Source organism: Hakea prostrata, chromosome 9 (assembly GCF_041222555.1).
Source record: "Hakea prostrata isolate BN-2017 chromosome 9, UWA_Hpros_2, whole genome shotgun sequence".
NCBI classification, from domain to species: domain Eukaryota; kingdom Viridiplantae; phylum Streptophyta; class Magnoliopsida; order Proteales; family Proteaceae; genus Hakea; species Hakea prostrata.
In genome coordinates this window covers 17,256,485-17,283,693 of record NC_142608.1, presented here as the reverse complement: position 1 = coordinate 17,283,693, position 27,209 = coordinate 17,256,485, and the positions used below count along the sequence as shown (strand labels likewise).

General features: G+C 39.9%; 1 protein-coding gene across 1 annotated transcript; it reads left to right on the top strand.

Moving 5' to 3' along the window:
- The first annotated feature begins 531 nt into the window (after positions 1-531).
- Positions 532-24,379, top strand: LOC149004880 (protein FRIGIDA-ESSENTIAL 1-like). The gene is made up of 6 exons (XM_089168005.1): positions 532-869; positions 19,164-19,274; positions 19,423-19,696; positions 19,854-20,062; positions 20,150-21,786; positions 21,890-24,379. Exons 1-6 carry the CDS (start codon positions 656-658, stop codon positions 21,932-21,934), a joined length of 2,490 nt encoding a protein of 829 aa, XP_089024131.1. The 5' UTR covers positions 532-655; the 3' UTR covers positions 21,935-24,379.
- The last annotated feature ends 2,830 nt before the right edge of the window (positions 24,380-27,209 follow it).

Genomic DNA, 27,209 nt, shown 5'->3' with positions numbered 1-27,209 from the left:
TGGTCCTAATTAGCTCCATCTCTGGCCCTATCCCTAGCCCTAGCCCTGATTGGCCATATTCTTGTCCATGTTCATAATTCATTGAGATCAAACACCAAGGACAAATTTAGGACTAGAATTAGGGCCATAATTATAGCCAAAATTAGGGCTAGGGTTAGGGCAAAATATCTGGGATGGGTAGGGACAAGCCCGGCGGGCCAAAGAGTAATCCTAGGCCCGCCCTTGACCCTAACTCATCCTTAGGGCCAAAATCTTGAGTCCAAGCCCTATTTTGGCTTAGGGTTGATCTGGGCCAAACTAACACCCTAAAAAAAAATAAAAAAGGTAAAAGAAAAAACAGTAAAAAAAGAAAAAGAAAAAGAAAAGTAGAATCACATAGACACATCATACATCATACATGTATTATGTATGGCTGTACTGTTGAGATACTGCTGCTTACCCTACTCTGGGTCTGGCGTGCGTGTATTTCATTCGTTAACGTCCGAAGTTAACCCGTAGAGACGAATATGCTCCCCTTAAGTGGTGTTTTCCCAGACCGCATCATAAATTCATAATATTACACAACTTTTGCGAAGGGCAGACCCAGTGAGCGAGGGAGCGACACAAACAGACGGAGCGGAGCAGAGCGGAGCAGCCGAGAGTGGATTTCAAACCAATGCCTTCCTCCTCCTCTACCTCATCCTCTGAAGGCGATGATTTGAGAGGCACCGCCGAAGTCTCTGACAAGGGTTCTGATTCCGAAATCGAAAACAATGACGACGGCGATGAATATGCAGTCAGCGAGGAGATGGAAGACGAAGAAGGAGATTCTGATAACGGAGATGAAAGAGTTGTCGATTTGTCTGATTCGGAAGCCGTCGCTGGCGATGGTATGGATAGTTAGCTGTTTTCGCATTCTGAAATTCAAATAATTCTTGGATTCTTGGATGGTTTTGTTGCGTCTTGTCTGTCTTTCCCCTGTCAACGTTTTTCATTGTTTTTGTATTCGGTGTGATTGCTAATTGATTAGGGAGATAAAGCCGCATTGGTTACGTGAATATTTTTTAATCGGTTCAATGTTGTATGGACTCATGAGAAAGAATATATTAGGTTCAAATATGCTAAACAATCGTCTCAAAAGAAAATGGGCTATCTGAGTCATCATCTTTACATCGATCTGTTATATGCCAACATGAAAATCAAACGCAATTCCTGGAGAGGCACTGGGTGGATTGGGGAGGAACTAAATCAATAGCTCATCCAGAATTTATCTTTGATGAGACCTGTATCATGAAGTTGGGTGAAAATTTCTACTTTAGTCATTAGTCTTCTACTAACCGAGCAGCAGTGAAAAAGTGAAAAAGCAAAACAAAAAAGTGCCCTTAGCAGGGTATAGGTATGTAATTAAATGGTGCCTTGAACTGGATTGTTTATACTGACGGGGTAAGCTCTCTCATAGTACCATGGCCATATGCTGGCAGGCAGTGTTTGTTGTTTTAGTGGAAGCTTGATCGGCTGTTTAGTGAGCTGATATGTCTGCTGATATCATGTGATGAACTCCTTAGATGATCAGAGTAAATTATTGCAGATAACAAGAGGGTGGGATCAAATGTATTGTTAAATTCAGAAGCAGCAAGTATTCAGTTTTCGACTATGATGGTAACAACAGCATATAGCAGCATCAAAGGTAGGGAAATACTTCAACTGTGGTTCACATTGATGAGAATAATCCGTTCAAATTTCAACTATCAAACCTGACTAGGTGAAACTGCTTGGCAAAAATGTTATAGAATAGGAATTCAACTCAAAATGAGTTATGAATGTGGACTTCTAAATGCTAATGAGTCCAAGTTATAACTGTGGACTCACTAAATGCTGATGACTCCATGGATGATCTTAACTTTAATGCAAAGTTCCTTAAACTAATTATTAGAAAGTTTGGGTGTAGAAGATTGTACCCTTCCCTTGTACTCAAAATATGTTGGTAGCCACTTCATACTTATTATAACATGTGGAGTATAATTTTTTTTCTCCCTGGCTTTTGAATATGATTTCAAACAGATTATAATTTATCAAGAGGGTAGTTGTCTGTCTCATTGGTTAGTGTGTTGGAGTGTGTTTTCAACTTAGAGTATAGGTCTTGAAAATTAGTGGTTAATCTTGACAATGTGCTACACTATCAAAAAAGAGTCATTACTGTCAAAAAAGTATCCTAATGTATTTGGTTGGTTGACACTTGCATACGATTAAGAAATTTGTTGGGAGAAGCCAAAAGGGGCCTTTTTTTTTGGTAAGAAACAACTTTAGGTTGGTAAATGTATAGATTGGGCCTTCATTGGGTGGGTTTCTTTGTAATCAGCCAATTCATGGACCTAAAAGTTGGGTACACGAATTGAGTACTAAATTCTCCATTTTTAATTCTACCATTCAATTCTATTCATCTATTGGTTCAATTTTGGTTCAGTTTAACTTTAAGGATAGAAGAGTCTTTATCATTAGGGCTTTTATTGTTGATTATAAGTTTTGGGGACCATCCCCACTCTTTCACAGATGAGAGGAAAAGCAGTGGTATGTTATCTTTAATTTCCTATGTCTAGGAGTAGTTCTATTTCAAGTTCTAGTAAGTTTCTGGAAGTCTTTTCCTAATGCAATCATAACCTTTAAGAACTCTATTTATACCCCCTTTGAGGATGAGTAAAGACTGAATTTATGTGTATGAAAATTTTCTTTAGCAAGCCTTAGAGTTCAATCCTTGCATGGAGGCTTTCACTAATGGTGATTGAAGTCCATGATTGCCTTGGTGGTCCAAAGTCCAGAAGGTTCTCTTAGGTGCTTAAGTGGTTCAAAAACCCTAACTCACTGTTTCTAACTGTGGAATCAATCCTAACTGATCTGCCTTTACAAGCTGCTAGGGTGGTAAGGATGTCAACCCCCAATCCCCCTTCTTTCCCTCTTAATTTCCTGATTTATTTCTATATTGTTAGGTGACCAACTAGTAGCTAGTTCTTCAAAGTTCTTGACCAGACCAACTTTGGGACAAAGCAGGTTAGGTTTAGTAGGTTGGTTATGGTGTATAGACAGGTTTCTGTGGTGTGGTATCTGATGGGTTATGGTTTAGTGGTCTTTGTGGCTGGTGATGGAAATGCTAACTAGATGGTTTCAGCTAGGGTGAATTAGTTTAGGGTTTATAGGTTAAAGGGAGGTTTCTTGAAAGAAAGGATAAACCTAATTAATGTGTTTGGGTTACCTAGAGATTTCACAAACTGATGAAACTTGGACCAAGTGTTTCTTTGTTTTTCTTCAGGGGTGGGGGATGCCCTGCATAGGGAGGCAATGATGCTCCCAAAGTTTGCAAGGATTTGGATTGTAGGTTATTAAGTCATGGTATTTCTTAATTTTAGGTCAAGAAATTAACGTTTATAGAGTTGATGGACTTATATATATATGTGTGTGTGTGTGTTTGTGTATGTATGTATGTATGTATGTATGTATTTATATCCTGTGTTTTTGGGTTTTAATCAAAGATATTCAAGATGAAGTTCCTTTGTGTATGGTTTTTGCCTGACAATATTGTTTTGATAGATGAGACACAAGTAGGGATTAATACCAAGTTAGAATCATGGAGAGCAACTTTGGAATAAAAAAGCTTTAAACTAAGTAGAACGGAGATGGAATATCTATGTGTAACTTTGGTCATGATCGGACGGATGATGAGGTAGTGAAACTTAATGAGAAGGACATTACACAAAGCGATTTTTTTAGGTACCTTACTTCAATCATAATATAAAAAGTTGACATAAAGGATGAGGTTTCCAAAGATTTAAAGTAGGGTGGATGAAGTGGAGAGGTGCATCTGGGGTCTTGTGTGATTGACATATTCCTTTGAAACTCAAAGAAAAATTTTATAGGACCGTCAAACACCCAGCTATGATGTATGGTGCTGAGTGTTGATTTTGTTAAGAAGCATCATATAGATAAACCTAATGTTGCAGAAATGAAGATGCTAAGATAGATGAGTGGCAAAACTAGGATGTATAAGGTAAGGAATGATCATATTAGAGCTGATATGGGAGTAGCTTTGATAAATGATAAGCTACGAGAAAGTCAATTGAGGTGGCATGAACACATTCAACATAAGCCTTTAAATGCCTTTGTATGAAAAAGTGATTCAATCCATATTGAAGGAATTATAAGACCTGGGGGCAGACCTTGGATAACTTTAGGAGAAGCGGTGAGAAAGGACATGCATTGCTTAGACCTTGTATCTTATATAGCCTTAAAATAAAGCTGATTGGAAGGCAATGATCTATCATCTATGTAGTTGACCCCATTTTAGTTGGAACAAAGCTTGTCATTGTTCTGTATTTGGATTTTAGGGAGGAAAAGTCAAAAAAAAAAAAAGGTGATAGGAAGGGGGGATGGAGTGTAGGCCTCAAGATTGTCCTGTTTTGAGGCGTTTTTAACCCCCCGGGGGAGTGTTGGTGGCTTGTAGATGCTTTGAAGTAAAGGAAATGGCTTCTTGAAGGCTGTCTATTCAGCCAAAGCATGATCTATTCACTAAGAACCCTTGAAGAATTTAATCGTTGGGGTTACGTTCCCAAGATTGACATTAGCCAGAGTAGGTTAGCGAAAACACACAAGAAAGCAATAGGGCTTGAAGCGAGTAATCAGTTTGTATCAATTCTTATCTCAAGGGGTTATAAATAGGCTTTTAGTCAGCCTTTTAACTTTTAGAAATAGGAATCAAACTCTTATGGGAAAGAGAACTTAAAAGCTATTAGACGTAGGACTTGATATAGCCTTAGATTCAATTTAATCAACTAGGGGCTGTCCAAGTACACAAACAAGACCAGCTAGAAAAGGTTATGATTTTAGGATGCTAGGATGAGGCTGTTTGGTGCAGTTGTGACGCCTATTTGGGATTATTCTCCTTAGAATAAGACTAGGGTCTGTAAGGTATGGGCTAAAGTTGGATCCTTAGGGATGCAATTCAATCTAGTTGTATTCGCTTAGCTTTATTTTCAATTTCTTTGTTGTTTAGTAAGTGTTCTATCCGCCCTGAAGAAGGTTGCTCCTTTTGTCTTCTAATTGGTTGTTTTAGCCTCATAGTTTGAGGTCTTGTGAGATCTCGCCGGGATTTCGGTCGAGATTTCCTTTTTCTTAGACCCCGAGATGAGATCTCATGCAAATCGAGATAATGGATAGAAAAATACAAGATCTAAGCTAATATCTTGATTGACTTGAGATCTTGGTTCAAGATCTCATATCTTGCAAGATCTAGCTTCAACCAGTCTTTAAAATACCACATCTCGGTTGAGACCAGTTGAGATATCTCAACACTCCTTTTGCCTTTGCTAGTTTTGGTGTTTTGGCTATTTAGCTCATCGACAACAAAGTTATACTGAATTTTTAAGCCAATCTTGGAGCAAGATGAGTGTTCTTCCCAAAGTTCATCCCCCCAGGCGAAAACTATGTTTATACTAGTGGGGGGGGGGTGTTTGGGGGGGGGGTGGTGATCAAACGTTGAAGGATTTGCTTAGTAATTGATTTTACTTTTGTAATCTCATGGTCCTATTTATAAGTACATCGATGTTTTAATATGAAGTTGTGAACAACAAACATGTCTGATGTATTATTTGACTTTAAACTTATATGTTTTTGTTTATCAAGTAATGGTTATGTATCCCATGTGTTATAGGTTATCCATGTTCATTTCGTTAACGTATTGGTTTCAATGTTAGGGTTGAGTTGGAACTCATATATACACTTGTTTTCTCACAAATCTAGGGCCATCATTGTATTTAGAAGGCCTAAAATAGGCTCTAAGTACTAAATTCTACCCTAAGTTAAGCCTTAACACCTACCAAGATGGGCCTTTTAGTTGAATTGAGTTGATTTTTACCAGATCTAGGATGTGGTTTTTTGGGGATGAAGACCCTTATCGAGATTGAGATCTCAAACCATGTTAAGGAGTCTAGTATGGTGGGAGATCTCTCGAGATCTCGTGAGATATCTCGCTTTTCCAAAGAAGCAAGACGAGATGGAGAGCAGAGAGTTGGGATATCTCGTTTGAGATCTCGCCGTATCTCGCCATATCTCGCCATATCTCGCTATATCTCGCCATATCTTGCTAGAACTCTCAATTTTTGCCCTTTTTTTTGCGGATTTCGGCTGGATTTTCACTCGCAACTACTCTTAGCATATCTACAACATCGAAGGAAGATCAATCATTCTCTGCTTGTCTTATGAACTTATGATTTAATGACCTAAATAGAACTTCTAATGGTTGTATAATTTTATTATTCTATTTTTGAAAATTGAGATTGTGATAATTATATGGATGGAATTTTGATGACATTTAGGTTATTTGATGCATTTGATACACTTGCTTTTCATTTATATGCCTTAAACGTTCTATATTGCATGTTGTATAACATTGCATTCCCTAATCCTACAACATTTCGGTTTCACACTTTGGGTAGACTTAGAAATCATACTTAGGGTTGTTTTCTGAATATCCAAGGCCACCAATGTATTCTAAAGGCCTTAAATAGGTTAAATATCAAGTTTCAGCCCAATTGGGACCCTAAAACCTATTGAGATGGGCCGCCGAGTTGACATAAAAAAATTGCATATCTTGACTGAGATCTCGCCGAGATGGTCGAGAGATCTCCCTCGAGAGCGAGATCTTCTACCATGTTAGTCTTCGAGATCTCGGTTTTTTGAGGGATCGAGATCTCAGACCATGTTAAGGAGTTAGATTCCTAGTTGCTTTTTAACTCTAATTCCTAGATTTGTTAGGACCAAGGATCGCTATTTCAGTTTTAAGGCTGGCTTTGACCTGGCCAAAAACCAAAATTTCCAACTTTCGACCAAAATTTGTCGAAACCTGGTACTTTTTAAGTAAGGTTTTGGGGCTTAAATGACCTCCATTTCATCTGATTTCTTGCCTCCTACCTATTTAAAGCATAATAAACATAATGGAACTAGTAGTTTGCCAAAAAAACCTTTGAAAAATTATCATTCTAGTATACTAACAAATGACGGTTCCAAGAGGTACAAATTGTATTGCATGTAGGCATAGAATCATCGACATATTTGAATTGTTTGATAGAATTATTACATACACAACAAGTCAACAAAATATAATGACCAACTAGCAACTACAATGTCCCAGACTTCAGTTCTACGTTGATTGCTTGCTTGGAACCAATGGATTTATCCTTTGTTTGTAGTAGTACTTCAAGTACTGGATGAATGCTAGCCATGGCATGTAGCCCATGAAGTTATCCATGAATTGAGACATGTAGTGTCTATAGGTGGAATCATCCACATAATGTAAATATCCAATCGCATGAATTTTCCCCCAAAGTTTTGACAAGTTTCGACAAATTTCCAGCATTTCCCCCCAAGTTTTGACAAATGAGTTGTTGATTTAGGGTGAAACAGAGGTTGAAACGTGGTGGTATCTAGTGACCACCCTAAAAACATAGAGCAAGTAACTTTTGGCTTTTGCGCTAGTACTCATGCCAATGGTCGTGGTGAGAGAGTGTTGACTTAACCCCAGCCATGGTTTGAGAGCTAGGTGTGGACTTATAATTTTACCCAAGATCCCTACAGAGGTAGCCAGTCTTTGCCGGATCAAGTGACTAGACCTACCCAGAGGAGGGCTGGTGTATATCTTAAAGCATGTCAACTGTTAGAGACTTGCATAGTTAGATCTTAGCAGTATTCATACTTTTACATTTCATACATATCATATTTGCATTTCTGATGGTTTGACATATGGATGAGAATTATTGTTATTCTTACTGAGTTCGTCAGAACTCATTCCTTTATTTTTCTATGTTATATTAGCCTGTATAGATGGAGAATATACGCCGGAAGATGGATTGGTTTCCCATGAAGGAGCCTTCTCGTATGAAGAGGATGTGGCACCGACAATGGGAAATGGAAGTAGCTTGTGCGGGAGCTCCTGCGAGTGCATGGAGTGCGCTTATAGCACCAATTGATGGGCGGAGGGGACAGGTTGCCAGGCAGTTTGCCCATCGTATGGAGAAGAATTGGAGAACCCCTTTTCTTGATAAACATGAGAAACATTTTCTAGCTTTAGAGAAAGAAACTGGAAAGAATATTATTTAATTTTTTTGATTGCTTCCGCTAAACTCATATTCTTTTATTCTTTCCTTGATTATTTATTGGAGTATTTGAACTCCTATAATCCTTTTTAGTTAATTATTGAACTTATTCTTGCTCATGATTATCTAGTACTTGCATTTATTATTATTGATGGTAAGACCGTGGATCCGGATTGCACCCACGGGTTGTCGGGTGGATAACTCATACATGAATGATCCGTCACAGGATCCACGGTCTTACCCATCAATAATAATAAATGCAAGTAAAGATAATCGTGATCAAGAATAAGTTTAATAATTAATTAAAAGGATTACAGGAGTCCAAATACTCCAATAAAATAATCAAGGAAAGAACAAATGATCAAAAAGAATATGAGTTTAGCGGAAGCAATAAAAAAGAATTAAATGATCTTCTTTCCAGTTTCTTTCTCTAAAGTTAGAAAATGTTTCTCATGTTTATCAAAAAAAGGGGTTCTCCAATTCTTCTCCATACGATGGGCAAATTGCCTGGCAACCTATCTCCTCCGCCTATCAATGGGTGTTATAAGCGCATTCCATGCACTCGCAGAAGCTCCCGCACAGGCTATCTCCATTTCCCATTACCGGTGCCACATCCTCTTCATACGAGAAGGCTCCTTTATGGGAAACCAATCCATCTTTTGGCGTGTATCTTCCATCTATACAGGCTAATATAACATAGAAAATAAAGGAATGAGTTCTAACGAACTCAGTAAGAACAACAATAATTCTATTCCATATGTCAAACCATCAGAGATGCAAATATGATATGTATGAAATGTAAAAGTATGAATACCACTAAGATCTAACTATGCAAGTCTCTAACAGTTGACATTCTTTAAGATATATAACACCAGCCCTCCTCTGGGTAGGTCTAGTCACTTTGATCCGGTAAGGACTGGCTACCTCGGTAGGGATCTTGGGTAAAATGGTAAGTCCACACCTGGTTCTCAAACCATGGCTGGGGTTAAGTCAACACTCTCTCACCACGACCATTGGCATGACTACTGGCGCATGTCGGGGTTTCTAATCCAATGCAAGTCATAATGGTAACATATTACATGAAGTCCAGATACATCCCCTATGACACCAACCAACTTGGTTCAGTATCCTTCGCAACCTAGGAATAAGAACCCTCACGGACTGGCTACCGCTATTGGACTCCATTCCATAACCCTATGGTCATCCACATATTGTTGGGGCGGAAAGCTCTCATGACTCCTCACGACTCCCGGTCCGCTCCTTGGACGTCCATGAGCCCAACCCTAACATATGCAACCCTACCATTGTATGACCAACAGTGGACCACTGAGTCTCCACGACTGGTTACCGCTGTAGGATGAAACAGAGTCACATCATCGTCGTCACGGGTCATCCGGCTTCAATTCTCCTACCGAAAGGGTAGTAGTATGTGGGGTACCTAGCCATGCAACTCTAGACTCTACCTTGGTATGTCATCCAATAGTTATGATAGTGCTGGAGGCATCAATGAGCATGTGTCCCATACCACAGCCCTTTGATTTCTCAAGCCAAGATATCCTATTGGAATACCCTTTCTATTAGAACCACAAACCATCATCATCATCATACCACATTCATAATTGATAAAACATATGTAAAGACAATACAAACAGCAAGCATATAATAAGATCAGCATACTATTCATGGTTACAGTAGTATATAAAATGAAAGAACAGTGAAAGACATTGGACTAGCATGTTCAAATCATTTCATAAAGATGAGGTTGTATGTCCTTATCTGTAAATAAGTAGAAATCCTCTAGATTGCAAACCAGAAACAATTATAAAACTTTTACTTGAAACAGAGGACGCCTATAAACAAGGTTATAATAATATGTAAGTCGAATGAATCAAATCGGACATAAGTCGGAAGTTACTTGCTCTTTGGAAACCAACCGGTCGCTTGGGCCAGTTGCTTAGGTTGAGCGACCGCCACTAGTGACCGCCCCAAAAACAGAGAGTTTCAATCTGAGACTCAGGCTTCTGATCATCCGATTTCGATTCGATTTTTGGATGATCACAGTTTGAATTTCAAACCTAACACTACCACAACCAAGGGGTAACACAAAACTTAAAAATTGACACCAAATTGGTTACCCAAAATCCTCCCCTTGATTGGATCAATCCTTTTCACGAAAGCAGGGTTTTGTTTTCGAACCTGATCTCGTCAAGAGCATTAAAAAGGTAGGCACTGTAATGAAAGGATCATGAACAACCAAAAAGGAAAACAAATCTAGTTAAATCATAGCCAAGGGTAGAGAATGAGTGAACAGGGAGTCACTTACCTCAACCAGATCAGCTAGGAAAGAAAGGAGAAGTTTCCAGATCACTAGCAACACTTCGCTCACCTTCCAACACGTCTCTACTGCCGCCTAACCACCAAAAAAGCAATCCCAAATATAATATTCGTAAAATAGACGAGGGTTGCTATTTATAGAAGTTTGGAGGCAAAATAGGGCAAAACCCCGCAACCAGGACTAGGCGGTTGCTTGGGGCGGTCGCTTGGTCTAATCAACCACCACTAGCAACCGTCCCCTAGTATATTGTTATACAAGGGTGCTTTGCTTAGGGGGTTGAAGTCCAAGTACAACCTAACCCTAATCAACATATGGGGAGGTCTTACCTTTATTCCGGACATCTCCAGACACCACTTTCCTTCCAAAGGTCCAACTACCAAGCAAGGCAGGCTCTTCAACAAGAGAATCCAGATCCATGGGTTCAGGGTATGGATCATGGACTTCTATCCGGACACTCCACAAATTTACTCGGCTAGACCTTTGGGTTCTCGGACTTGCAATACGGATCCCGGGTTAGAAATACGGGGGTTGTTACATCCCTCCCCCCTTAAAAGAATTTCGTCCGCGAAATTACAACGTACCTGTAAGTCCGAAAAGATGGGGGAACTTGGTCTGCATCTCATCCTTTTTTTCCCAAGATGCTTCCTCAAATGAATGATTCTTCCTTCTGATCTTCACCAAAGGTATAGTTCGGTTTCTCAACTGCTTATCCTTCCGGTCCAAAATTTCAGCCAGTTCATCATCATACGTCAAATCCGCACTCAAACTTTTGAAGAATTTCTTCGCCTTTTCATGATCACCTTTAGATGTTGTAGGGGCAAAGAAGAACAACTCTTCAAACTTCTTTTGGTACTCCAGGACAGTATTAGGCCCTTCTGTGAGTGCCATGAACTCAGCTTCCTTAGCATCTCTCGCAGACTCAAGAAAGTAATTCTTGCAAAAGGCTTCCTTGAAAATTTCCCAAGTAAGAACTAGGTTCAAAGCTTCCAAATAGGTCTAGTCGCATTCCACCATGCATTAGCTTCATGCTGCAGTCTCTGTTTTGCACAAAATCTTCTGAGCTTCATTGCAACGGAGGTTGCAAAAAGCTTTTTCCATCTCTCGGATCCACCTGTTAGGAAACAACGTATCCGACGAGATACCAGTGAAAGCAGGGATTTGCAGCTTCAAGAAATGCTCCATCAATCTCGCATGAGGACCAGGGGCAAAACCGTCCACATAAGCACCATCTGCAGAAGTACCAGCTCCAAGAGGATTAAGAGCTGCTTGGGTATTTTGCTGAGGGTGAAACAGAGGTTGAAACCTCAATATCCAGCCAAAAATATGAAATTTTTTTTTGGGGGGGGGGGGGGTTGATTGAAACTCAAAGGGGGAAACTTGGCGGAAACAATCTTGCAGGGCTCGATCAAGACCTGGTTCTTTTTTGATTCCACCCGGGTTTTGTCTCGTTCTTTTCAAAAACCGAAATTTCGGTGGTTTCGACCGAAATTTGTTCCATGGTTAGGACTTGTAATCCTTTTTCTACTTCAGGTTTCTTTTGTATGTAAGTTATTTTTATCTTCCTTGATGGAAGAGTAAAGATTGGATTACAGATTATTTTCAGAATTTTCGTTTTGTAAATTAGTTCCTCTTTTCCGTGCACGGAGAGCTTCTCAAGACGAGATTGATCCCATAAAGCTGCTGTTTCAAATTGCAGTATTGATGCTTAGGTTTAGAACCGTAATTCCAAGTTGTTGGTTGTAAAATCAACCTACTACCTCCATTGCTAAAGTCTGCTGCCTTCGGTAAAGAGTAAATCCCATCTCCTTTCTCTTTCCTGCCATTGATTTCTATTTTGAAGCTCAAGTGTCGCTCCATATTTGACCCGCCAAGCGATTCCATCAGATCTGAGATCTGTCCACCTTTACTTGAGGATGGCAATGAGTAACTGATGTAGTATCAGACCAGTTCAATTGCTTTAGGTCCAACCCTAAAAACTGTTCCTGTGGGGTTCTGCAACAAAGAGTTGGACTTAAATAAGTATTTCATTTCAATTTTAGTTTAGTCTTCTATTTGTTTTAGTATTCCTACGTGAGGTATTAGACTTTGTTTTGGATTTTGATTAGAATTCGCATTTTATTTCCTTTAAATAGATTGCATTAGGATAGGACTTTCGTTAAATTGATTGAAGAGTTCCATTTGTTATTGAGAGATTTCCTTCCCCCTATTCTACTTCCCCGTTCTTCCTTTCCCTATTCTCCTAATTCTCCTTCCATTATAGCCCACGGTTGCAGCCCTATACAAGGTGATGTAAACCCGAATCTAGGGTTAGGGGTAATTTGGGAATTCCCCTTGATTTTAGGGTCGCCCAGGAATTCTGGTAAAAGGGATGGGTGTTTCAGGGGTCTTAGGATCCTCTAGAGCTTCAGATAACCCTGTTGTAACTGGGAATCAGTTCTGCACTTCACCGTAATTAGAATTCCAGATCAGAAATTTGAACTAAAAGTGAAAATTAGGGTTTAGGGTAGGTTCGGTCAGGGTGCGTTTGGATCTGTCTTTGCTGGTTCTGTAAATTCAGAACTGGGTTTCAAGGATTTAGAAGGTTTAAGAAGGTCTGGTTTATCTAAATTTTAGGAGTTCTGAAATTCTGCAGAATTCTCCCAAGGCAGAAGATGAAGTGCAGAAATTTTCTGGGTTAAGGAAATTGGGCAGGATGGGGAAAATAACTTTAGAGAAGCAGTCGATCCTAGGGAAGAGAAAAGGGACCTAGAGGGGCTGGGGAAGATGGTTTACCAAGGGGTAGGGGCTGCTGCTATTGCAGGGAAAAAGGGGGAAAGGGGCTAGGGGAAGGTGTCAGGTTTGCTGAACTAGAAGAGGAAGGGAGAGGGGGTAGGTGCGATCGGGTTGGGGTGGTTTCTAGGTCCATGCTAGAGAAGGAGGGGACTGGGATGGGTTACGATGCAGGGGAGGGGCTCTAGGGCTGTATTCGTGGAGGCTTGAAGTAGGTTGCTGCTGAAGTTTGAAGAAGAAGAACTTTCAAAGTTGCAGAAAACACTGGCACAATCCAGCCGCAGGCCTCCCACCTTGGGATACCCACGACTTCTCTCAAGTCTTTCTTCAACTCAAAATTTCATTAATCAAATAACTGAAAATTACATGGACTCTTGTGTATTTATAACAAAAGACCTTAACTTGGGGTGGGAATTCTTAATTGACAAGGATCCCACCTTTTGACCAAAACACTCAAAATGGAATTTAATTACTTAAAGACCTCTACCTAGATTTGGAATCTACTAAACGCACATGCTTAATTAAGCTTTAACTAAAAAATACATGCTAATTAAGATAACTTAAGACTCAAGCAAACAACTCCCAATCAAAATAAAACTCTTAAATAACTCACAAACTAGGACTCTAACTAAGCAAAGAAAAGTAGAAAGGACTCCATAAAATTAGCGTGACTTTTTCCAGCATAATAGGACTCGAACTAGGGGTGGAAAATGACCAAAATACCTCTGCAATACTGTTGACCACCAACAAACTGAGGCAGTTAAAAAACTTTTGGTTTTCATCATTCAGCAGATTCTTAAGTGTAGCATGAGAAGCACTTAACCCAAGAGCAAGAGTAGGTTTGATGATTTCATCAAGTGTCAGGTTCACCATCTTCGTCGTTGCCCCTCCCGTGAGCCTTAGAGCAGCTACCCGAGGATAGTTGATAACTGGTCCTTCAAGCACAACTATCACATCATCTTGGCCCCCCGGGAAAAGAATCGACCGAGTGAGAGGCATTGAATTCTTGCTTGCTTGGCTCATGAGCAACCCCTCTGCTATTGCGGCACAAAACTTCTGTCCAGTCTTTCGCACCTGAGACAAAAACAGGTCTGCGAGATATCTGTGGGAAATAGCATCAGATCTAGGAGCAATGTGCTCGGTTGTTTTTCTCTTGTCGCCAGCAATGAGACCAGCACCCAGCTCAACCGCATCCGTCTTAATCTCGCCTCCTCCTTCCACCGTCTCGACTGCGTGAGGTTGAAGACGATGGTTTCCTCATTGGCTCGGTTGGACTACGGGTTTGGTGATTCTTTGGTTCGGATTAGGCTTGGGTTTGGACCTTGGTCATTTGAATTATTGGGGTCCAAGTTAATGAAGAGAAGGCTTGTGCTTTGGGTTAAAGTAATGGGCTGGGCCCAAGGGGGTGTCTTAGGAAACCTGACGTCCCAGTCTTTGAATTTAGTTCACCTAGGCATAAGCTTGGAGTATGCGAACACATGGGCTTGTGTTGGACCTTTATTAGTTGGTCCTTGGTCTTTAAAACTCGAACCAAACCAATGAACCAGCTGAGGGATGGTTTGAACAAAAGGGCCTCCTTCAATCTCTCTTCTTCTTCTTCTTGTTGGAGTTGCAACCCTAGCTGCTGCCTCAAGATTTTTGTCAACAGCCCCTAACTCTGCAGGATTTGACTCCCCAGCTAGGCCATTCAAGTTGCCGGGATTACCACTTGCCTCCACTTCAGTCTGGTAGAGATTCAAAACCGGGCCCTCTTTTTTTTTCTCCACATTTGGCAAGGTGCGGTGTTTGCAGCCCGCAGTCCTACCCCATCCTCTGTTTTGCATTTTTCTTCCATCCCCTTTTCCCCTTTATTTTTCAACTCAACATTGATTGCTAGCCTCTGTTCTGACATGGTGAATGTTCAACTCCACTCTCGGATCTACATCCTTCCCATTACCAAGATCATTGGGCTTCCTTGAAGTTTGACCAGTTGAATTCTGGCCATTTTCTCCGGTAAAGCCAATCCAAGGCTTCTCCATCCAGATGTTGGAGGGCCATTCCCAGTTGCTGGTCATACCCAACATGATTTGCCCAACAGAAGAGCAGGACCTCTGTCAACAATTTCTGTGCACCTCCATCACCAGAAAACAGGGATAATTCAGTCTCCATATTTCTTCCCGCGGATTGGAACTGCCTTGGTACCAAATTGATAAGATCCTCCTAGTCCAATGTCAAAATTATTACTGAAAACCAAGAAATCAACTAGAATTATCTGGGTTTTGATGGTGCTAACTACCCCCACAGCATTCAATGCTGCCCCTCAGCCAAGGCTGCCCAAAAAACCACTCATATACATTCAATGCCCTCTCCTCTCAATTTCCCCTATTTCCCCTCAACTAACACTTAACACTCTCTCCTCCACATGGTGTGATCCTAGGGCCCTAACAGTTTCCTATTCAAGTACACACGTAGAAGCAATTGTTAGGCTATAATAAGCCTCTACACACGTAAAAGCAATTGTTAGGCTATAATAATACTCTACACACATAATAGTGACTCAGATTTCAGATTAATAAGATTGTTTATAACAGCCTCTGTGTTTGCTTAAGTGAAAGATTGCTCCAGCAGTTGTAAGGAGCCCCCAGTTGCAATTCCCCAGTTTTCATCTGAAGAGACTTGTAAGCTGTCATTACAGTCTGCCTGGTTCTGTCTCTTCCCCTTCCATATCAATGCCAGTACAAGTTTTATTCTCCAACTAAACTGGTAAGCTAGCAGCTGTTCCATTCCCCTTTCCATCCTTATATTTTCTATTTTGATTTGAACCCCCATTGAAGCCTTTCTCTATACCCATATGCCTTCTATCCATATTTGAATATTCAACCATTAGAATCTCTCCAAACTACAGATCCATCATCCTAGGATACACACCAGCACTTGACCCAATTCCAGCCCCTTTCCCAATCCCTAACCTTATTCCTTGATGGCCTAGGTCCCTAACACCCTAACCCCATGTCTAAAATCCATGGGGGACTTATTCCAATGGTTATCTTTCAAGAATCACTCAGATTTTAGAAAGCATAATATAGGCTCTCAATTCCGCCTTTGATCCCTTTTTAACCCAAATAAGAAACCCTAAACAAGTCTGCCTGAAATTCTCTAGAAACCCACCCTAAAATTTCTTAGTGCTTGGTCATCTAAGATATTGGAATTATTGGTCCTCATTCAATTGAGGCTGCATCATAGTGGTATTAGAGCATTGAATGAATCAGCAGTAGCTAGGGCTCTAGAGAATATACAGAAGTCTCTTGCAGATGTTTCAGCACAGGTGGCATTGCATGGAGCAACATTGCAAGACCTAATTGCTAGGATTTATTGAATGGAGCAACTCCATAGAGAAGAAGTGTTACCTCCTCTTCACCCACAAGTCAAGTCACAAGTAGTCATCCCCTCTCGTGGAGGCTAGTGAAAGCCATAGAAATAAGGATTAAGGAGGGTCCCAACAGAGATGCCCACACTGAGTTTGAATGGTTGGACATAGAGAAGGAATGGATAACCAGAAAATCTAGAGAACCCTGTTTATGACAGGTATGAAGGGGATGAAAGACTACCTAAAGAAAGGCCCCATCAACGCACTCCACTCACCTTGGAACTTGGAAGAACACATCGGATCCTACTTCTATTAGGACATAATCAAAGAAGGCTAGGAGATCATTATAAAGTCAAGCTCAAACTCAAATAATTTAATGACTCCCTTGGTCCCCAGGTGGCCTATGATTGGAGATCTGCCCTAGATGATTACTTTGACTGGTTTGATCTAATAGAAGATAGGAAGATGAGACTTACTTGAACCAAACTGGTAGGTGCTGCTAGGGATTGGTGGAGTACAACTGAAAAAGAGAATGTATTGTGAAGGTAGAGAACTCACAAACATGGAATCAGATGAGGAGGGAGGAAGTAAAAGATAGGTACCTACCCAATCACTATAAATCCAGGTTACGAGAGCAGTTCCATACTTTGAAGCAAGGTATTATATGACACTACATCAAAATTTTGACTCTTTATTATCTATAATAGAAATTAGGGAGAGAAAATGCCAGACTATGACTTGATTTAGGCTGGATTTAAAGTATGAAATTCATATGGCTCTTGGGGTTGCTGATGTATATGATATTTGAGGCTTAAAGCCCTGAGGGCTGAAACCTTGTTATCTAGAGAAGGTATGGCGATCAAGGCTCTGACTATAGGAGGAATCCACCACCTGCCAAACCATTCTCACCAGCATCCACCTTCACACTTCCTCTATGAAATAATAACTCTCTTAGGGCAACAGGCAACTAAAAAGGAAAATGCCCCATCAACAGCAGCAGCCAAGATGAGTATTTTACTGCAATCGGAGAGGATAATGTGCTTGAGACTGTCCTCAAAAGAAAGGAGTTGCTGTCCCTGACACCAACCATCAGGACACTGAAGATGAAGTCAGATGTCCACCACTAGAGGCAGTCCAAGAAGACTTCTACAATGAAGAATATCTATACCGTTACCCTAATAGAATGCAATCCAGGATCATTGTAGATGAGACAGAGGGAGAAGATAGGAGGAGTTGTGTCTTTACATCCGAGTCAAGACAGGTGAACATATTGCCCAGGTAATAGTAGATAGTGATAATAGTGTTAGTATAGTGAATCAGTGATGCAGTAGCCATGGCCTGGCTGGACCAACATATGATCCACTTTGGAAGCCTCCATACAGTTGGTCTTAAACCAAATTTCTGGTCCGGGAAAGGCTGGAATTAGTAATATTAGTAATAATATTAGTATTAAGGGGCAGGCCTTGGTGCAGTGGTAGGGGCACCACCAGTTGTAGCTTGAGGTTAGGGCATCGAAAGAGCCTCTCAGCAATGACTGATGTGGTGAGGCTGTGTAGGATAACTGCCACTGGAGTCTGTTTGTGCAGAAGCCTTTGGTACAAGGTTCACCCTTTTTATTAGTAATAAAATATTAGTATTACTTTTAAGTATTATAAATATTTGGACTAATATTTGGGTATATTATGTAGGAATATCTTATAAGTTTTTTTCCTTTTCTTGGTATTAGCTTGGTATGGTAGTCTTCATAAATAGTAGTAAGCTAGAACTCTTCCTAAGTGTCTAGACAGTCTAGTAGCCATTAACTTACATTTATATTCAGAGGAAATATGGTTTGATGTGGTCCCCATGAGGTTGTCAGATATTATCCTCAGGAGACCATGGTTTTATGACAATTATGTCTGGTAGGGAATAGATGTAGCCATCCATCCATTTTCTGCTGAACCGATACTAATGATTTAATGTAGCAGTACCCTTGATAAACGTCAATCATGAGTGATATTTCTTGAAGATGGTTTCAAATGGTAAGTGTAGAACTAAAGATGCTCAATCAATTGCCCTACTTAAAAAATTAGGGAGGCAGGGGCGGGGGGGGGGGGGGAGAAGATAAATGAATCAATATGGGATGTCATCAGCCTTCTTCTTTGCCATTTTTGCTGCCGTTTCATTCCATCTGCTCATAGAAGGCAACTGATACTCGTAACAATTGTGAAGTTGTTGGTTGCATTCATCTTTTCTGGAAGTGGAAGTGGAAGTGATAGTGATGGCTGCATGTTCTCTTACACCAGAGATAAGGTCTGATCCATATTCATTTCTTGAAGCTTGTTGTCATCTGATAAATAAGTCATCTGTTTTCCACCCATCTTCACGAGGTCCTCTGGTTCCATCTAATTTGTGTCCCCCCTTAGAACTCCTTTGGGATAGTTGATCAATTATAGTCTCAGTGTCTAGGCTAGTAGAGTTCTCAATATTTCCAAATTCCAACAACTGATTCTTTGTCACTGGCGGAATGTGTTCTGAACTCGTATTATGCATTGGCTGGTGCCATTTGTAGATGAAAGTTTTGCTTCTTTATTAATTTTCCTATTATCCCGTGTAGATTCTAGCCAAGAAATGAAGTCTGAGGGGCATGATGAGGACTCCAGATCAGGTTCCTCCACTCCAGAAAAATCTAAACAAAGTCTTCCAACAGATAATTGTGACATAAAAGGTAGTAGTTGCAGATTCAATTTGTCTATTGGTATGGAAGATAGTTATTATATGCTCATGATGGATATTTTAAGCCTTAATTCTGGATAAAAATCTATTTTTCCTCCCAAATGATAATGGTGTCCCAAAATCTGCTCTTGATGTCAAAGGTATTGAAGCCTCACAAAATAAGGCAGCTCCTTGTGATGTTCCAAGATTCTATAATAAGGTCCATGCTGGTAATGAAGCACATACAAATAAGACTGATTCCTTGGGAGGTCACAACACCATTTCCTTGTCTGATAAGGTTAAATCTGTAGCTGCTGAGACCCTGATGAGTAATGGCTCCGGGATGAAAGATTCTAATGGTGTCCTAGATACTGAAGAAGACACTAAGATGATGGATATCAAGGAAGGGAAGGACCTGAAGCTAAGTGTCTCAAGGTGTGGTCATACTGGTTCACTAAGTACTTGGTTTTTTCCCCTTTAAATAGCATAGATGAAAAATCTAGTCCATAAGTTATGGAAATTCTTTGGTTAACTTTTCTTCCTGGCATTGTCTGGTACTTTTACCAGTTACTGATGATTGTGAAGTTTTCAGTTTGCCTACTTCCCAGATAAGGCCTAGAAGTTTATCCCCTGGTGCTGATTTTGAGGACGGAAACAAGCGCCCAGCAATTGTTTGCGACTTTTTTGCTAGAGGTTGGTGTGTAAAGGGAAATTCTTGTAGGTTTCTGCATGTAAAAGATGGCACTGGTAAGAGTGACATACCTGTCTCAAGATTTGAAAACGAGGTGAAGGTGGATGCAGGTATTTCAGGATATTCTTTCAGTATTGATGCTCAACACACTCTAGATATAGAATGGAGTTTCTAATAGGAGTCTTTTCCTGTATCAGGTTGGAGACAGGAACAGGATATGGATGCACCAAAATTTTCTGCTTTTCCTGAACCACTGGCTTCTTCTGTCACAAATAACTTTACAGCAAAGTCTCATTTGTGGCATCAGTTCCCTGAAGAGCATAGTTTTTCTTCGGTTCAGAGACGCAGCCCATCTTCAGGCTCATTACATGAGGCAAGTGGGTCAAAGCCATTACCCCTCAATGACTTCCAGCAATTTTCTTCACCTAGAGATGATCTTGGGAAGTTCTCTCTTGGAGATATGGGCAGTGAGAATCCGAGGCATAATTTTTGTAAAGAAGAGTTCAGCAAGCATGATCCAGCTGTTGTTCAGGGCAGTTTTCCTAAGTTCGATACTCCTAATAGAGGTTGGTCAGCCAATCACTCTGAGTCGTGGACTTCCTCTGTTCGAGAAGATCATAGTCAAGCACCTCTTTCTGCCATGTCAGATAATAAGCTGTCAGTTACTGAAGAATATTTAAGAGGATCTTCTTTAGCAAGGAGCAGTTTGGGTCCTGATTATAGGCTTCTTTCAAGTGGCTCAATTATATCATCTAGTATGTATAGAGGGAGTAACGATCCCTCTGTTTATGACAGAGGTATGAAGGAATTACCGAGTCTGAAACAGCACAGTCGGTCCTTTCCGTCCATAGGTATATCACCATCATCCTCTTATATTTCTTCCTCTTTTGGTGGTTTGGAGGGTGACCGGGCATATCACACTTCGCATTCTGCTTCATTACCTCGAAATTCCTCCTCTCCATTTTACTCAAGATCAGAACCAGACCAGTTTCCTGCAGGAAATAAACTGCAGGCTAGTTCAAATGATTGGGAGCCATCTGTACCTTTTCGACCAACTTTTTTCTTTGGTTCGACAAGTATATCGTCTCCTGGAAGCCAGTATGATCCCCTTCTTGATAGCATTGATCCACCTAGTGGAGGACAAAAGTCCTTTCAGGTTTCTGCCTTGAGTCAGGGTGCAGGAATCCAGAATGTGTCAGCTCAGCTGACAAACAGTGACTCTGGTTTAACTTGGTTGCATCACCCAGAATATAATACTGGAAAACATTCGTTTCCTTATGACCACCAGTCCCATGGCAGTTCAATGGAAAAGAATATTCATTCTCATGGCTTGCATATGGCTGCTGCTGAGACTTTTGGAACTTCAGTTGCTGACAACCAGACTAAAGTTTCTACACCTAAAGAAGGGAAGATCGAGAGGCCTGGTCATGGCCATGTTGTTGATGTGGCAAAAACAAAGTTAAACAGTCATGATCCTAATCCTAGATATCAAACTGATGCTAGGCACAAAAAGGAATCTAAGTCAGGTGGGGGTAGACATAGCAATGAAACAAATCTTCATCAAAATTCCCGACAAAAATTAGACATGGATGCTCAAAACAAGGAACCGAAAACACTTAAACTTTTCCGTGCTGCGCTTGTGGATTTTGTGAAGGAATTGGTAAAGCCATCTTGGCGTGAGGGTCATCTGAGGAAGGATGTGCACAAAACTATTGTTAAAAAAGCAGTTGAGAAGGTCCTTAGCACATTGCAGCCACATCAAATTCCTGGTACAACAGAATTGATTAACCAATATCTATCTTCTTCCCAATCTAAAATTGCAAAGCTTGTTGAGGTGAGCCTTGAAATTCTAAAGCTGATTTTAGCAAATGCTTTGACCCTAGATTTGGAACATAGTCCTGGTTTCTGGAATTTAATGTTTGCTTATTTATTTGCAGGGATATGTGGATAAATATGCCAAGTCTTCAGCTGCCAGTGGCTGAATGGTATCATTTTTGTACAGTTAGATACCTTGTCGTTAACTAAATGTTAAAAAACATTTGTTCAAGTCTCTTAGACTTTATTTAATATCTACACTGAGATTAATGTAGTATGTTGTGGATTTTCTTGTTATATAGATGATTAATTTCCGCTCCTATTTATACCTTTCATTGATCTCTTGTTTATGCTAGATGCAAGTGAGGAATAGTGATGCATCTTTTTTTAATGTATAGGCTAAGGTTCAATTCTGTGGTTATGAGTGCCGAAGATGAGAAGAATTTCTATCGTTATTGAATCTTTATTTCGTTGTTGTCAAGCTGACCTTAGGTGTTCAATATATTATATACATAATATATTGATGGTAATTATATAATTATGTATAAGGAAAGCATGGTTTTGACAGAGATAGCAATTTGACGTGGAATGAGATGATAACTTGTATTAAGAAGGCCACCAAGGAAGTTATAGGGCAAGCGAACGCTAGTTGCTAAGCCCCCCAGGTGATTCAGTTAAGAATTGTCCAAAAGGGTCAATTGAGCTTTGAAATACTTAATTTGGCCATGGGTGGATTTTGTAGACATTAAGGCTCTTAGTTTGGGGGTGTTATTGATGTATTGAGCCTAATTTACAAGCCCATAAAGTGGGGGTAATGGTGGTACACGGGATTAGTAGTTAATTTTTATATTTAAATTAGTGTTTGACTGTTTGAGTTATATTAGGATGGTTAATAATTAGATAGAGTTTTGTTTTTATTTTATTTACCTTTCTTAGTTTTTTAGAGTGATTAAGAGTCATTCTTTGAATCAAATTAGGGATTTTAGAAGGTCTATATATCCTGCATCCCTTCCAATCAATTGGAGGTGATTTGATTAATGAATATGACTTTTGATAAGAGTTTTTGTGCTGTCTGGCAGTGCATACAATATTGTTATCCCTTTCTTTGATCTCTCTTCCATAGTTGTCAAGGCATCGCCTAGGCATCATCACCATTCTTCAGGTCAAGGCATCCTAGTGTCACCTTGTAGCCTAGGCGAGGCCTTGGTTTTCTTTGTCCTGTATCCCCTCACCTTGCTTTGTCAACTTGACAAGTATGCTCTCTTCTTTTCTTCTTTTTTCAGTTTCTTGTATCATTCAAGTTGCTTTCAAGAATATCTTTAACAGTAAGTTTAATTTTCCCAACCTGAATTTTTGTTCTAATAACCTCCCTATTCTTCTAATTCCCCTTCCATGATAGCCCACCAAGCAGGCCAATTTTAGGCTTGCATCTTGTATTAGAGGAATAGATCCCCACCCTTAAACCTTTTTTTTCCCTTTATTCTCCCTTTTCTGCCATTTTCCTCTGTTTTTTAACAAGAAAGAAACCTAGTCCCAACAAGTTCCACTATTTACTATTCCGCCATCCTCTTCTAGAGTCCCATTAGTTACAGATCTCCGATATTATCATAAACCCTCTAGAAAGAGATTTATCTCGGTGATTTATCGTGTTTGATCGATGAGGGTTCTCTAAAATGCAAGAAGAGCTTTCAAACTTGACAATAGGTCTTCGGGAGCTTGTTGATATTAACAACGATTTCTATGATATGATGTCATGCATGTTACGATCCTCAGAAGATGAATTGGATGTGGAAGAAATTGAGATTTACGAAAGCAACTATCAAATTGACGTGCATGGTTCAATTGAAGTTGAAATTGAAGAATTGTTCGACAATCTAATTTCAACTGTAAAACCCCATGAACAGATTACCACTGAATAGATGTTTTAACTGGTTGACCTTGAGACACTGATGTGAACCAAAACTCTGCCTCTGGCCGAAATGCTGGAGTGGGCCCCAATGCCATTCCTAAGTGGTGCACCTAGAGCTGGCTGAACTCTTTTGGAGTGGTATATTGGTCAACCTATCCCTGATTATCTGCTGATTCTAATTTTCAGAATTTTATTAAGAGTCCAGTTTAAGTCAAGATGAGTTCTTGAGTCCCTGGAGATCTACTTTAAGATAAGACTCTTATCAGTCTTTAGTTGCAAGAAGAGTTCCTTTAGTATTTAAGTCATAGGGGGGATCTATTTTCTAGATGATTCCATTCGATATTTTATTATCTATTTGGACGGTTGAGATTAATTGTAATGGGATCCTAATCTGTAAAGGAAACCTGCTTAAGAGTCTCTTAGTAGGCTATAAATAACTATTTTTTTTTTTTTTTTTGTAAAAGTTAAGTCTGATTATTTGGATAAAATTTTATGAGTTAAGGAATGTGGTTCTTCTAGAGGGGGCCATGGTTGAGTTGAAAGTCAAGTTTCTTCTTCAAGGATCAGCAACACAATTTGTCTAGCACTCTTCTTCCAGTACACTGTCTTCATCCAGAAATTCCACCAAGTTTCCAAGAAGTTCCTAGTAAGTAAGCAACCCCAGCCCCTTCCCCCTCTCTGCCCTCCCATCGTAGGCCTCCCCCACCATTTCCCTTTGAATTGCAGCCACCTCCTGCCCCTCCCTCACCTCCCTAAGCCCCGCAAGCCCTTCCCCTCCCCTCCCCTGTTCTGCGCAAGCATCCCCAGCCCCTCCCCTTGCTGCCGCACTTTGGCAGCAGCTTTGCTAGGCCCCCATGGCACCCCCTAATCCCCTCCCCTACCCCTTACGACTCCCGCTACCCCTTCCCCTATCCCTGCCCTACCCTATGGCACCACCCTTTCCCTCATAACCCTCTCGGCCTCTCTCTCTCTCTGGCTCCTCTTCCATGCAGCAAACCAGAAACAGAAAACAGAAAAAGAAAAGAAAGAAAGAAAGAAAAAGAAAGGAAAGAAAAGGAAGATTGACGAAGAAATAGAAGATCTCCTTTTCCTTCTCCAAGATCCAACCTATATCGAACCCCATTGTTATTCTTCTTTTCTACCAACCTTAGGAATACTATTAGATGCCCAAGATCAACCCATAATAATTTGTTAAGCCTCAAACTTTTCCCCCTTCAATCGCATATAGTTTTGTTAAACCCATAACTTACCCATAACCTTCACCTTTAGATCCCCATCTTTATTTATCAATATTATCCCTCCCACCTAGACTTGGTAATTACTTTGTTGATTCAAAAGGAAATTATCCTGGGCAAACTCTTAGCTTTAGGGAATCATCAAAGAAATCCTAACCCTAAAATTGGGTTTCACATCAGCATCACTCCACCAAAGCCAGTGTTTGTGAATGTTGATCACATGGTGCTGATTCTCTCATTTATAAAACTTGGTGGCAATTTTTTTCAGCACCAAGAGAGTTGATGCAGTTAAAAATATCCAAAAGGGTCATTTGAGCTTTGAAATACTTAATTTTGGCTCATGGGGTGTGTTCTATAGACATTAAGGCCTGTAATGTTGGGTTTATTGATGTAATGGGCCTAATTTATTAGCCCATAAATAAAGTGGGTGTAATGCTGATACACGGGATTAGAGTTAATTTTAATATTTAGCTTAGTGTTTAAGTTAGATTAGGATGGTTAGTAATTAGATTGAATCCTTTTTTGATTTATTTATCATTTTGAGCCTTTTGGAGTGATTGGGGGTCTTTTGTTTTAAGTTAGATTAGGAATATTAGAATGTCTTTATGTATGTAATTGCATCCTCCCCCCTTCCATTAATTGGAGATGATTTGATTAATGGATATGCCTTTTTATTAGAGTTTTGGTACTATCTCGTGGTGCATACTGGATTGTTAAACCCTTTCTTTGATCTCTTCTCTTTTCTATCCCAAGAGTTTCTTCTATCGTTCAAGTTGCCATTTAAGAACTTATTCACAACCCTACTTCTAATAAGCTTCCTACTCTTCTAGTTCAAGAGTTTCTTCTATCGTTCAAGTTGCTATTTAAAAACTTATTCACAACCCTACTTCTAATAAGCTTCCTACTCTTCTAATTCCGCTTGCTTGAAAGCCACCATGGCAGACCAATTCGAGGTCTGTATCGTAAGGAGATTTGGTGGTGGGTTGATGAGATCCAAGCAGCCATCAAAACCAAGGAGGGGAGTTGTAAGACATCGCAAAAGGCTAAAAAAACATATGATTAAAAGAGGTATTATCAAGGATCAGAGACTCGGTTTTGAGGCTGGTTCGACCAACCGAAAAACTGAGATATGCTGGTTTTGACCAATATTTTGGTCGAAGCTTGGAACATTTTGACCCAAGTTTCGATAGCAGGTTTATATAATGTATTTTTCATATGATTTCTTGCCTCCAATGTATTAAAAGCATTATAAACACAATGGAAGTATTATTTTGCTAAAAACCACTGAAAAATTATCATTCAAGAATACTAATGCATGAGTGGTTTTGAGAAATACAAACTTTCTAAAATTGAACAAACTGTATTGCATATATGAACTGTGACAGAAAATTACATACATAGAATAACCAAAAACAAAGGCCCTTCAGTTCCATATTTTCTATGACTTTATAGTAGTACTTTGAATACTAGATCAAAGCTTCCCATGATTATGCCTAAAATTGTCTGGTAGCTGATTCACTGTGCTCTATAGGTGGGATCAGCAACATAATGTAGATATCCCATTCTAGGAAATGTGTCATAAGGGAAAATACTCCGTATGACACTTGCTTAGGCCATCAAAAAAGGGGAAAAAATGAGACGTTTGGAACAAACCATGCAAGAATCTTCCAAAATCCCCAAAGGAGGAGTAAATGGTTTGGTGATTGAAGGTGAAGGAATCTTTGATTTAGGGTGAAAAAGAGGTTGACATCACAAAATCCAGCCAAAAAAATGGTTAAAGGGTCAAAACTCGAAGGGAAAAATCTGGTAGAAGCTGCGAAACCTACGACTCATCTTGGTTGAAATTTAAACTGTTTCATTCGAAACTTGGTAGTTTTTTGATTTACCCAAGTTATGTCTCGTTTTTTCAAAAATCGAAATTTTGGTGGTTTCGACATAAATTTATGCCATGGGTATTATGAGGTCAAAATTAATGCTAAGAAGATTGTGAGGATGGCTAGGGTGCATAAATTAGAAGATATTGTATTAATTGATGTAGCCACAACTCTAGGGTTAGGGTCTTGTTATTGTTTCTCTAGGATCAGGGTCATCCCAGAATCCTTTTTGTTGTGACCCTACAAAGTAACTACGAATCTAAGAAGGGGAGATTTCAACAAGCCTAGATGGGATGATTAAGTTGGGAAAACTAGGGTTTTGGTAAAAGATTGGGGTTAACAAAAATTTAAATGGGTTGCAAGATTTGAGATGGTAATGAGTTTAGGATATAACGAGGATTGCAAGATGTATTTAGGAAGAGAA